The 18714-nt window shown below is 35.1% G+C and overlaps 1 protein-coding gene across 1 annotated transcript in view; it reads left to right on the top strand.

The window, feature by feature from the left end:
• LOC107713289 (protein FAM163B-like) overlaps positions 1-18624 on the top strand; it is a 22257-nt gene extending 3633 nt beyond the window's left edge. The window contains exons 2-3 of the mRNA XM_016518747.1: positions 16463-16578; positions 17763-18624. Of these exons, the coding sequence (XP_016374233.1) occupies positions 16486-16578; positions 17763-18191 (522 nt within the window). The 5' untranslated portion in view covers positions 16463-16485 and the 3' untranslated portion in view covers positions 18192-18624. The remainder of the gene's footprint in view (positions 1-16462; positions 16579-17762) is intronic.
• Positions 18625-18714: the final 90 nt, after the last annotated feature.

Raw genomic sequence — 18714 nt, 5'->3', positions numbered from 1 at the left:
ATATATTTATTTTTTTCTTTATAAATTTTTTTTGTTTTAAAGGGGTCATTTTTTTGTTTTAAAGACTGTTTTTGACTTGACACAGTGTCTTAAAAGTGCACATGTTGTGAGAGGCTGAAAATTAGCAAGATGTGATGCAAAAGTCAAAGACATTCATCTGCATTTTTATATAAAATAAAAATTACAAAATTTTGCATGTACATGAATTCATTTTGATTAATGTATTATCATTGATTTGCCTTATATGAGAATTATTTATAGTCAAACACCTGAACTATTAAGTAATATAGTTATAAATATATATTTTAAAGAGTACATTGGGATGGGAAGTGCTCCTCAGCTAGAAGATGACTCAGGCACCCTGACATGTATATGACATGACTGGAGTGTCAGCGAATGAATCGTCTGTTCCACATTTAGCTCTTACAAAATAGAATTTGATGGTTTGAAATGACCTGGATATTGACATTTTCTTCAGGGAGTGCTGATTACCAATGAAAAACCTGATATATGTATGCTAAAGTGTTCTGGATTTAAAATTTGGTAAATTAATGTGGGAATTAGTTATTTAATAGTATTTATATTATTTGTCAGTTTATAGTGCAACTTACCCAGGTATTTGACATTTTCGTGTCTGTTGGCATACTTTTCTTATAATTGCCATTATATTGACTTTTTCTGGTCAAGAACTACCCACTCAGAAAGGATGAGAACACCTGACTCACTTGTAAAACGACCATACAATTAATTTTGTTGTTAAGTGTCATTTAGGAGCAGTTACATCTGAAATAGTTGATACCACAATCAAGGGGGGAAAAAATCCATAAAAAGGTAAATGTAAATCAGTATAACTCTCAGTGCCTGCATGATAGAAGTGACCATCACTGTTCCATGAGTAAATCTTATGCAAACATTTATTTTTATGCTATGTCAGTCAGTCAGTCAGTCATATTTATTTATAAAGCACATTTAAAAACAACAGCTGTTGGCCATGTAGTGAATTTATACTTTGCAGTATCTAATTAATGTAACTTTAAGCTTGAGTTGATGATATATAGACAGTAATTATGCCTGAAGGACACGGGTCACAAATGGATGAACCCCAATTCAGAACACCTGCAATTTACAGCAGAAGCCATTTTAACCATTAATTTGTATGAGCATGAATCACTGTATTGTGTGAGTGAGACATGCTCAAGCAGCATACCTGTTTGCCGTTTCCATGGTGACAAGATGCCACTTTGAGTGCCCTTGAAAGATTTCATCTCTTTAGATGGTATAGGTCATGATGACCTGGATGGACACACTGTAAAAAATAAGTGTAATTTTAACTGTAAAATTTTGTAAAAACGCTACGGAAGAAAACTGTTAATAGGTTAACAGTAAGTTCCCGTACTATATACAGGGAAAAACTGTAAAATATCTAACCAGACATTTCATGTAATTTTACAGTAAAATGCTGTTAATTTTACAGTTTTTAGAAGTAACAATAACAAATAAATGTATAATTTACAGTCAAAAACTGTAAACTGATATTCCCAGAATTCCCTGCATGACACTCCACATTTGAAAGTATTTTGTTTAAATAATCATGTTTTTTTAATAGTTTTTGTTATTAGTTATGTATATTTGGGCTTTATGTTACATCTTCTGTTGTTTAATGAAAGTTTAATGCATTATTTAAGTATCATGTGTGTTACCATGATGGTGTTTTGTGTTTCCATGAATGACTCTGTGCACCTTCTATATATTTGTACATACTTCTGCTTGTGGCGAAGCTTCTTGTGATGAGCTTTGATTCTTCATGTGGCTTTCTCTTTTACCACCTGCATTATTATGGCGGTTGTCAGTATGTTAAAGGTACAAAACAGATTTTAATAGCAGTGTGCATTGTTGAATTTACTGGTTTACATTCAAATTTTCTTGTTTGTAAATTACAGTTTTATACTGTAAAATTTACAGTTTTTGGCCGTAAATGTGTTTACAGTTTTTCTGTATTTTTTACAAAATTATTCTGGCAACCACAGCTGCCAAAATTATTTTGTAAAAACTACATAATTTTTTTTACAGTGCAGACTACCTGTTAGTGCTGTGTTCGATACATCGTGCGTTACAATGGTAATTTGTATTAATTTGAATACAAGAACACTGTTTAAAATGGAGTAGGTTAAAAAGTGCGAGGTTTCTAAAAAATTATGAATAGAGCAAAATATATAGACTACAAGGTTTAATCTGGCCGCAGAGGAACACAACTGGGTTGCCTGATATAAAGAGACGTAATCCCCGAAACAGAGCTTCCCACTTGCGCAATACGGAAATATCTGGTAAACGTGCTACTTATCTTTGTCAACCTGGCAACCATGTGCACGCGCTCTCTCTCCACTGTGGATAAACGTGCTTGCTTTCTGGAAAACACCGGTTAGCTTGCAGTTTAGCGATCTTTCAATTCAATTCAATTCAAGTTTATTTGTACAGCGCTTTTCACGATACAAATCGTTGCAAAGCAACTTTACAGCAAATTAAGTTTCTACAAAATTTAGTGGTAGCTTATCAGTGGTGACTGTCAGTTAATGTACATATGGCAGAAATGTACGGAAAAATCAATTTAAGACGTAATAAAACAGACGATGAACACTATTAACAGCAATTATTATATGATGCAATCAAACTTATAGCAAAATGTGGTAGTTCTGTAAGTTGTTTCTGTGTTGGCATCATCTGAGGTCCTCTTCTTCACTTCACAGATCTTCACTTTAATATTCTATTCTCAGAAAAGTGTGATTTATCGAGTGTTCATTTATGAGAGAGAGGGGGGGTGGAGGATTGTGTATGTATGAATTACCTCCGTTTTGCCACGTTTCTCTATTAACAGCGAAGCTGTGGCTTTAATTGCTTTAGAAACGATGATGTTACCAGCTCCTTGTAGAGAAAGATAATTGAGCTCTTCAGCGATTAAACTATTTTATTGATAAAATTGCCGGGCAGCGCTAAAAAGTTTTTCTAAACGCGAAGAAGAATGTCTGTGCGCGCGCGCAGCGTGACTGACTAAACGTGTGTGCGTGAGATACAATGAAGACAGCGCATTAGTTTAGAACTCTTCCATACGTATCGTATCGTGACTTTGCTGGTGATACACAGCCCTACTACCTGTTATTTGTGCCGAAGTGATACTATATAGGCCTATCATGAATTAGAGCTCCACGATTATGACAAAAATCATCATTTTCGATTAATTGCGATTATTAACGTTGATGAATAGAAGTTTCTGCATGTAGATTACACATCTAAACTGCTCCATAGGGCGCTTTATTATACAGCAGAAATAATGCAACTTTGGTTACTAATTATTTTGATCAAAAATAGCGAACACCAAACAGGTTAAACTGTTGGATCCATGTTTCTTGTTCAGAGTCTTGAGACACCAAAATGTTTTTGTTTATTGCTATGTTAGTCATACTCATAGCAAATTCATCAGTGACTCTCACATGGATTATTCATTCCCGCATTTAAATTCGGCTCTCTGAAAATTGACACTCTACATTATCGTGAAAATTTCTGCAAAGAAAAAATCAATGAAGCATTGCATAATAAATGTCTTTTTTTACGTCATGTCTACACTTCACTGGCTGTAATGAGACGATTTACGTGAAGTGTAGAACTGTGTAGTGTAGTGTCGCTTTGAGTAAATCCAGCTACAAACACACTGCAAATTATAACCTTTGATACAACTTAAATATTAATATAATGCTGTAATCCACTTTTTATAGGATTGCGTAATCGTTGCAAATGTAATCATAATTGTGACTAATTTTCATATTATTTGCAATACTACCACAATATATATTTAAAATTTTTACATATATATATATATATTTACATATTTATGATACCGAAAAACTAATTTCTTGTGAAATGACAGAAATACAACTTTTAAATCAATGCTTTGCTATATTATTGAGAATTCATACATTTTTACATTTTACAAGACAACATGAGTGATGTTTACTCGCAAAACTCACTTGTCAAAAAATTTAAATTAAATTGAATTATACATCATGAAATGTGGGCTAATCTCAAACATCCATATATGGGCAGACAATGGAGAAGAAAATCAGCCCTTCTGTTTAATGATTTTTTTCTAGTTTGTCCTCAGGCACTTCCTGTTTACATTTTACACTCTCCCTTTCCCGACTGCAAACTTTGCATCTTGAAAGATCATCCAGCAGGCCCATATGAAACATTAAATCAGACCACATTGGCATTCGAGCGCACCCGCTTTGGGTTTGTTTATCTGAGGTATGCATTTCTGCATATTCAATGCAATTTAAATCCAAGCTGTCCATTGCAATCAGTTTACTTCCTGTATGCATGTGTTTGTGATACCAGAGATATTCTGCACATTAGAAAAAGCAGTGTTTGTGTACTTGGGTAAGGGAATACACTTCCCTGCCATCGTATATTTGTATCAGTGCGGGTTTAACATCAGTCCTTTATAGACTCATGAGGAAATAACCTGTGTTCATGGCCCTTCATTAGTGTGGGAATGAATTATCCAGTGGCATACCTGCATGCTTCATCCCTCAACACACACACACACACACTATGGATCACTCAAATAGGCCTGTGCAGTAGCCATGGTGTTGCCAAGGGTAACGCTTTATTTGTCACGAACCACAAATAGAAAGATTATGCGGGGTGCATATGGCACTGCCATGTTTCATATTATTCATCTTGAAGTGCTTTTACTGAGTTTGATGTGTGACTTAGAAATGAGAATAGGCTTTTTATTCTTCACAGTCAGCGTATGAAGACTTAGTCATGGAATTAATATGGTATGAAAAATGAACTGCCACATTTAGTCCTAAACCAAACGTCCCTCAAAGGGAAGTGATATATTGATATGCCTGGTAACGTTTAGGCCTATAGTGTGTTTGTTTACTGTAAGCAATATGCTTTTTTTTTCAAGACTCTATTAGCACATTATAGGCTATTTAATTATTTTGGCCTATATAAAATTGTTCTTCAGTCTCTATATATTTTATACTCTTCAGGCCAAGTGTGTTTGTCTGAACATGGATTTAATCACTCTATAAGGTTTAACTGCCACATTTAGTCCTAAACCAAACGTCCCTCAAAGGGAAGTTATATATTGATATGCCTGGTAACCTTAAGGCCTATAGTGTGTTTGTTTACTGTAAGCATTATGCTTTTTTTTTTTGCTTGTTGATGTATGATGGTTTCAAGACTCTATTAGCACATTATAGGCTATTTAATTATTTTGGTCTATATAAAATTGTTCTTCAGTCTCTATATATTTTATACTCTTCAGGCCAAGTGTGTTTGTCTGAACATGGATTTAATCACTCTATAAGGTTTCTTCATCCTTTTATCTCTTTGAAATGAAAGAAATTTAATTTTGACTGCAGAGTGTGCAAAAGGTTTAGCTAAGTTACACTATATTCGCTCTTCGAGAGTTTTATTGCACTTACTGCACATTTTAAAGCAGCTTGAGCCTGTTAGTTATTTACACACAGGCTTGGTCAAGGGTAAAATAGTTTGTCTTCCTGTTAAGGCTGACATGACTGATAAAAAATTTAATCTGTTAGCAAACCCTTTGTTGGTGTCATTGATGTGTTCAATTGTATGTAGTGTTTGGTAAGATTTCAGACAGTTAATGAATAATTATATTCCAGAAAAACGTTGCAAAAATTACAAAACACATTTAATGGAAACGTTGCTCTCTACTGTTGTTTTTTTCATGCAAAATGTCTCTCTGTAGTTGCTGTTTCACATAATTCTGCTGCAGGTATATATATATATATTTTCAGATAATCATCAGTTATCTTCAAATATTGGGTGTGTTTAATGGCCAAAGGATTTTGAAGTTTGATTTTTAATGACAGTACTGTATGAATTATGTAAGTTTATTTAATGGTGTACTTTGTAGTGACATTCTCACTAATACATAATGCTAACAAACATAACTATGCTAACATACATACTGCTAACATATAACATGCTAACATACATACTGTTACATATAACATGATAACATTATGCTAACATACACATACTATAATGCTAGCTTACGCGTAATATAAAATGCTAACATACATACTGCTAACATACACATTCTGTAAAAGCATGATAACATACAGAATTAACTTACACATACTGTAACAACATGACATATACTGCTAACACACACTGTAACAAACAACATGCTAACATACACACACATAATGTACAAACATGCTAACATACTGCTAACATACACATACTGTAACAGCATGCTAACATACATACTGGTAGCATACACATACTGTAAAAGCAGGATAACATACACACAGTTAACTTACACATGCTGTAACAGCATGACATGGGGGCAGTCGTGGCCTAATGGTTAGAGAGTCGGATTTGTAACCCAATGTTCACAGGTTTGAGTCTTGGTACCGGAAGGAATTGTCGGTGGGGGGAGTGAATGACCAGCGCCCTCTTCCACCCTCAATACCACGATTGGGGAGAGACCCTTGAGCAAGACACCGAACCCCCAACTGCTCCCCGGGCGCCACAGCAAAAATGGCTGCCCACCACTGCTGTGTGTGTGCATTGGATGGGTTAAATGCAGAGCACAAATTCCAAGTATGGGACACCATACTTGGCCACACGTCACATCACTTTTCACTTCACTTCACATACACTGCTAACACTGTAACAGCATGCTAATATACACACTGCGAACATACATATACTGTAACAACATACTACTAACATACAAATACTGTAACAACATGATAACATACACACTTCAAACACACATATTGTAACAGCATGCTACATACTGCTAACCTAAACATATCTGTAACAGCATGCTAACATGTTTCTAACCTAAACATACTGTAAAAACATGCTAGCATACATATTGCTAACCTGAACATATGGTAACAACATGCTAACATACACATACTGTCACAACATACTAACATGCTAAGATAATATTAACAACATGCTAACAATAATAACATACACAAATATATATGTTAACGTAAATAATACAATACACAGGTATAGCAAGCTAACAAATGTGACACAACACAACAAATGTTAACAGGAACAGACAATTCAATTCTAATAGCATACGATCAAATAAGGTGGGCTATATGCCACATATAACAATAAGGTTTTTAGACAATTAAGGTTTTTACCTCTGAAACAAGGTTATATCGAAGTCATATCAAAGTTGTGGTGGTTCAAAGATAAGCAGCAATTTCTCATTTGGATAATATGTATACACATCTGAAGTAGAATCTTTGTATTATATAATGTGGCCTACAGAATTATTTTTTTATTATTATTATTTGTATTTATTTATTTATTTATTTTTAATGCTGGTGCTAGTGTCACATCACACCTCTTAAATAGCCTTACCAGCAAGATTATCTTAGTCAAACAGCTCATCAGACCGACCATTCTGCTTGATAAGCTTCACCAGCTACACTTTCACTGTTTCACAACATGAGAATTTTCAGCACCAAACAGGCATTAACTAGCATAAACAAGCCTGAGCCGGCATGGAAATGTATGCAGGTCTAAGGTGATCTTGTCAGCAGGGTGGCACATCCATATTCAAAGCTCTTTGTGCATGCAATCCAGATGTATTCTTCTGGAAGTGTACTTGATGCTGTATCGAGTTACAATGGATGGAGTCACAATCTTATCGCGTGTGCAGAAATGAACGACCTTTGTTGCAGGTTTATGTTTCCACATTCATGTGCGCTGTCAGGTTGTGTTATTATGCTGTCACATGAATGGACTTGCCTGTGGGCCCTACTATGCATCAGTGGAAAATGTCTTTTCATTATTTCCCATGGCACACCACAGAGAAATGTGCAAACTTCTGTGTCAGGAGTTGTTAAGTCCCTTTCACACATTTCACACCAGGGCTTCAATGCACCTTTGACCTCCACTTGAAAATACTGCAGTGTCACAGGAAAGTGATTTCATGAAGTTGCTTGCAAGAAAGTAAGATGGTAAACAAGGAAAATAGTAAAAGAACACCCTTGTGAAAAAGGAGTGTGCTTAATTAAAGTTAATTTATTAATTGCTTAATTGATTGAATGTGAACTTTAAATCTTGTATATTTAAAAACAAATCAGAAATAATGTTCTTTTTAGCAGCATCATATGACCCCTTTAATAGAGTTTGTTAATGTTACTTTGACATCACAGTGCATTAACTAATATTACCAGATACAACTTTTGATTTAAAAATGTTTAGTAAATGTTGAGATTAACATTTGCTAAGGTTAATAAATGCATATAAGTATTTTTCATTGTTAATTCAATGTTGTCTAATGCAGTGTTTCCCAACGTTTCTTTAGTCGCGGCACCCCTGCTCTCGACAGACGGCAGCCCGGTTGGGAAACACTGGTCTAATGTACTTAACTTATGTTAACAAATGAAACCTTATTGTTCAGTGTTGCAAAAAAATCTGTACTTTCAGACAATATAATATTAAAGTAATTATGAAACTACATATAAAGGTGTAATTAAATAAATAAGATATAAATGTGCATTTGATATCAATTTAAATGATAATTGTAATTAACATGCAATTAAGTGACCTAAAACATTACTATCAAAAGTATATTCTTTTAAAGTATATTATTTTGTAATAAAGACTGTTTTTAAAAGTATGCTGAAGTGTACTTCCTTTTCAGGAGGGAATGAAAGAGGAATTACCTTTAGATTAGAACAGGAAAAAAATCCTTGTGAATGCTTTTATTCATCACAATGAGAAAACAAAAGACTTGAATGTCAAATATTGAATATTGAATGTCATAATATGCTGATATACATGATAGAGTTATTTTTGGTGGAATTTCTACCTCAAATTATTTTATATACAACATAATCATGTAAAAATGTCTATTTTCCATAATTTATTGACTAAAAAAATGGGAATTAATTTCTTTGGATTTTTTGAAGGGGATCTTGATGCTTTGGATATGAACCAAGAGATATGATTTTTCATAACAAGGGAATGATTAGTCTGGTATCAGTACAAATACAACACTTTGAAAAACACTCACAAATATGCAATATATTTTTAAGCATATGATTTGTCACATACTGTATGGTGTCATTGATTTTGCTGTCATATTTTTTTTTTCTTCCAACAAGATTGATGCATCTCATCATATGAGAGCAGATGTGTTTTTACGGGACATTAAATATGATTAAACCTGTGTGATTCTGATACATGGGATTCTGATATGTTACAGTTTCTTAAATATTTTTAAGATAAATATTTTAAATATTTTTATCTGAAAAATGTATTTTGAGTTAAAATTTCTTAAACTTTGACTGTTGCATACAAGTATCTGCCTGCAAGTGATTTGTCTGTGGTCGGCTGTGTGTATCTGTGTTCTGAGTGTGTGTTTGCACACATCATGTAATTAAAGCTACACGTGATGAATATGTTGTGATATGGCAACATATTCTTCATAGCGTGATCTAATTTAGCGATCCCCATGGGAGGATTGTGAGGTAGACTGCAGCAAGCTAATGGATGTTTGACGTCATTGAATTACAGTTACGTGTGCACATGAGCGCTGTGCGTAAATGCTGGGTTTTGCATAGGTTACACGCTTGAGTCTCTGCTCATGTAAAAAAAAAAAAAAAAAATATTCAGTTGACCTTTTTAATCAATGGGTCCCAGTATTACTGATCTTCATAGGTTAAAGTCATAAACATATGGACTGTCTGTTGTTTTTCTCCCCATGTGCCTTCCATGACCTAGTTTTCCCTTGTGTGTGACATGCCCATATTTGGTTTCCTTCCTGTTCCTGTTCCTGTTGTGTTTCATTGAGTCCAGGGCTGTGTCCGAAAACGCCCCCTATACCCTTAAATAGGGCACTATTTGAGGGAACAGCCATTTTTAGTGGTGTCCGAAACCATAGTGGACCTTCTCGAGTGCACTCATTCAATCCCACAATGCACTGCAAAAACGAGTGTACAACTGGTGCACGCTCAACGGCTAGAGAATGCCCATAATGCACCGTGAGAGTCACGCGCCGAATGAATTCGCGCATCTCGCCAGAAGATGGCGCCCGCAGCTGATTAATCAATCCGTTCATTTTTACAAAGCGCTCATCCATGGCGTACAGCATAATGTACAACACGGGTATAAATTCATTGTAAATTGATTATTAAATTGTTTGATTAGGGTTTATACATAATTTCCGTGACAGAGTTCAAGATAAATCCTTTAATCTTACTACTGGAGCTGCTAGTTTGCTAGTTTCAAATGATTAATAAACAGCAAGCACAAACTATGCAAAAGCGGCATTCCTTCCGGTGCACTCAGTGTCCGAATTCACTACTCGTTTCATTCACTCCTTCTAGTGAACTGAATTAGTGACCTAATGTAGGGAATAGTGAATGAGGGTATAGGGGGCGATTTCGGACACAGCCCAGGTGTGTCTCGTCATCCCCTCGTTTAGTCGTATACTTAAGCCCAGTGTTTCCTGTGGCTAGCGTGCTGTGTTAAACGTATTATCCTGATGCTACGTGTGTGTGTCTCCTGGCTACCCTGTGTTTTCCCCCAGTTTGGACTATTAAAGACTGTTTTCCTTCAACTCCTTCGTCTCCGCGCTCCTTCGTTCCTCCACAGCAGCAGTTGTGACAGTCAGTAGCAGGGTCAATGACAAATAAGAGTATGTACAATAAAGAAAATAAAACGATTTAAGCATCTAGTTGATTTTGAAAAACTTTTACATCATTTTTAAGAGAAAATCAAGCATTACAACATATCAGGCATCTCGAAATCATGTGAGTGTACAAATCTTAATCATAATTTTATATAATTAGTTAAATATATAATCATAATTATATTTATGTATAAATTATTTATTGATACACTACAGTTCAAACATTTGTGGTCGTAAGATTTTTTAAAATGTTTTTGAAGTAAGTCTCTTTTACCGAAAATCAGTAATATTGGGAAATATTATTACAATTTTAAAATAACTGAAATTATTATTCTATTGTAATATATGTTCAAATGTTATTTATTCCTGTGATGTAAAGCTGAATTTTCAGCATCATTACTCCACTCTTCAGTGTCACATGAACCTTCAGAAATCATGCTAATATGCTGATTTGCTGCTCAAGAAACATTTCTTATTATTATCAATGTTGAAAACAGTAGTGCTGCTGCTTGTTGTGGAATCAGAGTTAAAAAAAATTCAGGTTCAAAAGAACAGCATTTATTTGAAATGGAAATCTTTGTCAAATTATACGGTGTTGTCATAAAAAATTCTAATTATTTTAAAGACTTATTGTCCTTGACGTACAGTCATGAGGGTCTGCTGAGGGTAGTCTTCATTTCCTGTTATTTTCTGCATGTTGGTCGCACCACATGACCAAAGCGTTCTTAATTTTAAATATTAAACAACTGAACACTTAAAAAATAATAATCAAAGACTGTCCCAAACTACTTAAAATGGTTTTCTTTTGAAGAATTTCTTTCTTTTTCATGAATTGTATTTATTTATTTTTATTAGTTTTTTTTTTTGATGTTAGGATTTGAGGATTTTTTTTTATTATGATATCAGGACAGATGCATACCCTGAAATTTTTACTTTATGCCCCAGAAAATATCAAAAAGGCTTTTTAATTCAGAAATTAAGAACATTGTGATCATATAAATGTATTTTCAAGTCACTGTATGTATGAACTGATTGATTATATCAACAATGAGCTATGACGCATTATTGATGTTCGCTTCTGGCTGTTTTTTTTCGCAATCAAATGAAAACCAACAGCACTGTTTCATTTCCAACCCAGATCGATTGATTGCCTTCGGCCACTAGACGAATCAGATTACGAAGGCCTAATTTGATTTTTGAGAGCAGGTACAGACTACTCGAGGACAGCTCAGCTGATTGGCTGAGACAGATGCCTGTCAAAATAAAACACAAAATGACTAGAATCCCACAGACAGTCAAATATTCTTTAAATCAAGGCGGTTGAAGAGGAAATGAGATCGGTGTGTGTGTTTTCTCATCCCGACAGGACCCTATTATTAGAGAAGAGTACAGGAACTAACATTTTGTTTCCTGCCCTCAGTACTTTATGCACCAAGAGCTTGTAACACTCCAAAGAGAAAGGAAAAATTGAAATCGCATCATATGACCCCTTTAATAATCTTGGAGCTAAATTCAACTAGGAGCTTGATGGAGGTCCATGTCTAAAGAGCACCCAGTGGAGAAAAGAAGATAGATGAAGCTCATTACACTTTATTGGCATTACACAAGATTACTTTGCTTTTGTCGCTTCACACGTGAATTACACGCCATTACAGCTAGACTTATTTAAGCGTTATACCTTACAGATGTTAGAGGAGTTTTCTTATGCATCATTTTTCAAACCTTCAGTCTGAATTAATTCACAGAAGAAGAAAAAAAGTAAAATTTGCTCATTTTCTTTTGCAAGTATTTGCACTCAGATTTTTTGGTAACACTTTACAATAAGGTTCCATTAGTTCATGTTAGTTAATGGATTAATTAACATGAACAAACGAGGAACAATACATTTATTACAGTATTTATTAATCTTTGTTAATGTTAGTTAATGAAAATACAGTCGTTCATTGTTAGTTCATGTTAATTCACAGTGCATTAACTAATGTTAACAAGCACAACTTTTGATTTTAATAATGTGTTAATAAACGTTGAAATTAACATTAACAAGATTAATACATTTTATAAATAATAAAGATAATAAAGATTAATAAATGCTGTAGAAGTATTGTTCATGCTTAGTTCATGTTAATTAAGTAGTTAACTAATACCTTATTAGTAAGTGTTACCGATTTTTCAAGTAAATTTCACACATGGAATTAAGTAAAATCCATAAAAGTACATACTTTTTGAGTTTACTCAATTCTTTAAGACAATTAGCCCAGTTACACTGTAAAACATGATTTTTGAAGTAAAAAAAACTACTATTATTCAAGTACATTTTACATACTATTAAAATATTATGTAAAAAAAACTATTTCAGTGTTTTATTATAGTATTTTATTACAGTTTTAAAACCGTTAATAGGTTTTTAAAATATTATTTCAGTTTTTCTGTTATAATTGAATGTTTAACAGGTTTTTTGGCTTTACTCAAAAATAATAAATAAATAATTTAAAAAAATAAAATGTAATTTCTACATTTACTCTTCCAATTCATTCCTATACGCAAAGCATGCTTAAAACTAAAAAGCAACCCATGCAGTTTCAGTTAATGTGACAATAACAGTTGCATTTCATTCTAGTCAGTAAGCCAATAATAGTAAGGCTAAATGTTCATTTCTCAAAGGACAGTGACATTTGACTAAGGCATATGGGTCAATTGACCTTGCCCGGCACCACAGAAAGGGCATTACATATTAATACTCATGTAACCTCACCAGTTTCCAGCCATTCATTGAGCAGTCTCTCCCAAAAGCTGCCTTTCATTCTATTACATGTCTAAACAAACTGAGTGGTTGACCTGAGGTCAAGTAGAGCTATTTTCCCATACACTGATTTAAAACCACATTAAAACCACTAACAGGTGAAGTGAATAGCATTGATTGCATTGTTACAATAACAGCTTTCAAGGGGTGTGATATATTAGGCAAGTCAACAGCCAGTTCTTGAATTTCATGTGTTTGAAGCAGGTTAAATGAGCAAGCGAAAAGATCTGAGTGACTTTGGCAAGAGCCAAATAGTGGCTAGAATACTAGAGCATCTCCAAAAACGGTACGTCTTGTGGAGTCAGCTTTATGATGCCAAGGAGCCCCAAATATAAATACAAAGCCATTTTCATATTAACTTAGGGAACCTTATTGTATAGTGTTACCAATCATTTTATAAGAGGCTACAGTTGGAGTACAGCTCATCAGGGCCCCCTGCTGGTCTGGGGCTCTGTAGGCAAATGCCTCATGTGGATCCTGGCGGGTGTTTTAAAAGCAATTGTCATTTCATTCCTGAATGGTGCTCATGCTTGCTCTAAAGGTGAGGACGTTGGCCTTTTTGTGCTCTGATCTGTCTCTCCTGGTTGGTGTTAGAGTAATATTAAGGATCTAGGCTGCTAAAACAGATATTACAGATTGAATCTGAAGTAGCAGGAGTGTCATTGTGATCACAATGCTGCTCTTGCATCGCTCTTTCATTGAACAAGATGTTTTACCCTGAGTTTCTCCTGAAGCATTTTCCCACCCTACAGTAGAATGTGCAAACTGATTTGTGTGTGTATTTGCTGTTATAGTGAGTCTGATTTCTCTGCAGAAATCACACAGAATAGAGCGAAAATGTTCTAATGTAAAATTAAGTAAATGTGATGGCATTAAGTCAAGACTGGTAAAAAATTTTCACTTTACAGATTTCACCATACTTCCTCTTGCATCGCTCTTTCATTGAACAAGATGTTTTACCCTGAGTTTCTCCTGAAGCATTTTCCCACCCTACAGTAGAATGTGCAAACTGATTTGTGTGTGTATTTGCTGTTATAGTGAGTCTGATTTCTCTGCAGAAATCACACAGAATAGAGCGAAAATGTTCTAATGTAAACTTAAGTAAATGTGATGGCATTAAGTCAAGACTCTGGTAAAAAATGTTCACTTTACAGATTTCACCATACTTCCCCAGCTGATTAGTTACAGTACATTAAGAATGAAATGTTACGTTTAAATATGCAAAGTATCAAAATAGGCAAAATATCTCATTAAATCTGCAGTAATTTGCATACATTTTCTTAAAACATATATCTGAATATTGGATGAAGCCAGGTTCAAAATATTTGTTTATTTTTATATGTCTTGCATCGCTCTTTCATTGAACAAGATGTTTTACCCTGAGTTTCTCCTGAAGCATTTTCCCACCCTACAGTAGAATGTGCAAACTGATTTGTGTGTGTATTTGCTGTTATAGTGAGTCTGATTTCTCTGCAGAAATCACACAGAATAGAGCGAAAATGTTCTAATGTAAAATTAAGTAAATGTGATGGCATTAAGTCAAGACTGGTAAAAAATTTTCACTTTACAGATTTCACCATACTTCCCCAGCTGATTAGTTACAGTACATTAAGAATGAAATGTTACGTTTAAATATGCAAAGTATCAAAATAGGCAAAATATCTCATTAAATCTGCAGTAATTTGCATACATTTTCTTAAAACATAAATCTGAATATTGGATGAAGCCAGGTTCAAAATATTTGTTTATTTTTATATGACATATTTTTGGATTGTTTTTTTTTTATCATTCATAAATCAGAAAATACTGTCAACAGACAGAAAAAAAAATTTCACCATGTTTTTAGTAATAAAATGTTATATAAACCAGGCGATTGATATGTGAACAAACTAGGGGTGCTCCAATTGATCGGCTACCGATCACTATCGGCCGATAATCGCACATTACTCCGTTTGCAGTGCGTATGTGGTGTTTATTTTTTCCGCGCTCATGTTAACAGCTTAATAAAGCGTTCACTGCACACGGTTGCGGTCCGGCAGTGTGTTCAGGAGCGGTGCGTCTGCTGCAGTGCAGAGATCGTTTCCACACCGAGTCTATTTTTAAAAAGAATTGCAATGCTGAAAAAGCATTTTCAGTGACAATGTTTGGATTTGAAATCAAAATAATGGATAAATGTTGTGTTTGCGGTAAACTCCTGTGTGAAAGCTGCTTCTCCTCTCACAAGAGACACCTAAGAGGGGAATTCCCCCCATTTTCAAATATGAAATTCAGACCCTGAATAAATGTCTAAAAATCCTGATTGGATTATCACAATAAATAGTTATAAATGATAAAAAGAAGGCTTTAAAAAGATCGGTATCGGTGATCGGTATCGGCAGATACTGCTGTCTGTGATCGGTGATCGGCCTCAAAAATCCCGATCGGAGCACCCCTAGAACAAATGTCTCTGTAAAAATGTTCAGAATATAGATATGAATGAAACTGTAAAGTGTGCTGTATAAAAGTGCTATTGAAGTGTTTTCTTTTTACTGTGCCAAATGATGACTAGATCCATTTAAAATATACTTTTCTTCTTTATCATCCACATCTTTGTTTATTGACCTTCTATATCGACTGTTGTCGTTTTTTATCAGTCATCTTGGTCCAAGGTTATCTCTCCATCATTTCCCCTTCTGACCTTCATTATTTAGTCTCTCTTTTCCTCCCGTTTGTTCTGCCCATTCACATTTATCCCTGTGCGGTGATGATTTTGGCATTCAAATCATAGGTGCAGGGAAACATTTATCACGCTGAAATGTCGATAAAATTCTTCCGGCACATTTGATTGAAGCTAATGGAGTTCAGTCGCACACACAGTGGTCGTATGGAGGGTTACCTTTCATCATAAACAATATTTATATAGATGTTTCTTGTTAACATAATGCCTTTCTCTCTTTGCTTTTGTTTTTTAGGGTGTTGATGGAGAGCCTTTCGAATGACAGCCGGGACAGTGGTAATCACAGGTGGAATTCTAGCTACAGTAATCTTACTGTGCATTATCGCTGTACTGTGTTACTGTAGGCTGCAGGTGAGCTGTTGGGTTTCTGTGTGCTTTTCTCTGTTGGAGTACTGTCGTATTTGTCTTACAGGTATAATGCTGTGTTTTAGTACCTCCTCTTCTCTTAGGAAGCAGTGACATCCTCTTCTATTTCTGTAGTTGCTGTTAGATCTCGTGTTTTCTGTACAGGAATTGACTGCTTGTCACAAACACTAACACGTCGCGTCAGAATTGAAAAGTCAGGGCGCATCATGTTTTTCCGATGGTTTGTTAGATTTTACATGTTTGATTTGACACTGAAACAACTGGTTGGCACTAAAATTGACAGCCATGTCGGATGACCAATTTGCATATTCAAACATAATCTCATAGTGGAAAATAATGACCAAATTTATGTGTAAATGAAATTCAGATGCAAGCATTTTCACTCTTTGTAGTGTAATTCAAGTACGAAACTCACTATTGGAAAAAGTATGATTTTTAAAAAAATTTATTAATACTTTTATTCAGCAAGGACACATATTAAATGACAGTAAAGTTTAAAAGTTCAATTTCTAATAAATGCTGTTCTTTCGATCTTTCTTTTCTATTCATCAAAAAATTAATACACAACTGTTTTCAGCAATGATAATAATAATAAATGCTTTTTTTGGGCAGGAAATCAGCATATTAGATTGATTTCTGAAGGATCATGTGACACTGAGGACTGGAGTAATGATGCTGAAAATTCAGGAATAAATGACATTTTAATATATATTACAATAGAAAACTTATTTTAAATCATAATAATATTTCACAGTATTAGCACTACTATTTATACTGTATTTTTGATCAAATAAATGCAGCCTTGGTGAGCATAAGAGACTACTTTGAAAAACATAAAAAAAATCTTAGTTATCCCAACTTTTGAATGTGTATTTGCTGTCACAGCGGTTCTGATTTCTTTTTAGAAAACATACAGAATAGAATCAAACTGTTATAATGTAAAATGTGTGTGTACGTAAATGTGTTGGCGTTCAATTTCATTTAGTATTCATAAATCTATGTACATCAAAAAGATTTGTAAACACTTGTAAGTTTGTGAAATATGTGAAATGCTGTCAGTACTTTGTTATTGGACTTTTTAATGCATTTAAAAATGTACAAAAATGCATCTGTGCTATATTTATATTTAAAATACTAGGCTGACACACTCTCTCATTACACCCCTCTAGTACTATTGCTGTAAGAAGGAGGAGTCGGAGTCAGAGGAGGAGGAGCCTGACTTCGCCGTCACGTCTCGTATGCCGCCGGTGCATTCAAACCACAACATCCTGTCGGCCTCTGTCCCAACGGCAACCACCCCCAATGGGCCTGCCCTCTTCACGCCCCCGCCGACACGAAAACTGACACGCTCGCAGACGTACTGTCCGTCCTGTACGCATTACGACCTGCCATTTTACCTGCACCAGCCAGACGGCCTGCGAAATGGCGGCGAACGCATTAGCTACCGCAGTGTGCATCAACAGGATTTGGGGCTGCTCACTCCATTGCCCGCCCCGCTGCCGACGCCGCTACCCAACTACCACAAACTAAACCTCAGCCGCTCAGTCACCATGAGGGAGATGTTCACACGAAGCTGCAGCATTAGCACTGACGTGTAGCCAGCCAGATTTATACGATGCTAAATGCTAACGGCTAACTGCGTCAACGCGGGCAACAGACCTAATTCTCATTAAAAAACACAATTCAGCATTTCATAAAGCTGTAGCGCTTGCCTGCGTAAAAACAGTGTCAACAATGTCCTCTGGAAACCCCCAGAGTGCCGAGCTTTTAGGAAGACGGCCCAGTGTGTTTGTTCGTAACTGGGAACTATAAAGGCCAAAATGGGGTGAGAGCAAACATTCGGAGGCCCTCTCCCTCCCTCAGCGTATCTGCTTCACTCCTGAATCCCTTGTTTTGTGTTTTCAGTAATTGGAAAGAGGATTCAGAAAATAAAGCTGCAGTTTTTATGCTTTCCTTACATTTTTCTCAAAAGACACACCAATGCACGGAAACGTTGACATTTTGAATTTTTAAATATACAGTGGGTACGGAAAGTATTCAGACCCCCTTAAATTTTTCACTCTTTGTTATATTGCAGCCATTTGCTAAAATCATTTAAGTTAATTTTTTTTCCTCATTAAT

Source organism: Sinocyclocheilus rhinocerous, unplaced genomic scaffold, assembly GCF_001515625.1.
Source record: "Sinocyclocheilus rhinocerous isolate Xijiao unplaced genomic scaffold, SAMN03320098_v1.1 scaffold688, whole genome shotgun sequence".
NCBI classification, from domain to species: domain Eukaryota; kingdom Metazoa; phylum Chordata; class Actinopteri; order Cypriniformes; family Cyprinidae; genus Sinocyclocheilus; species Sinocyclocheilus rhinocerous.
This window is presented reverse-complemented; position numbering and strand designations above follow the sequence as displayed.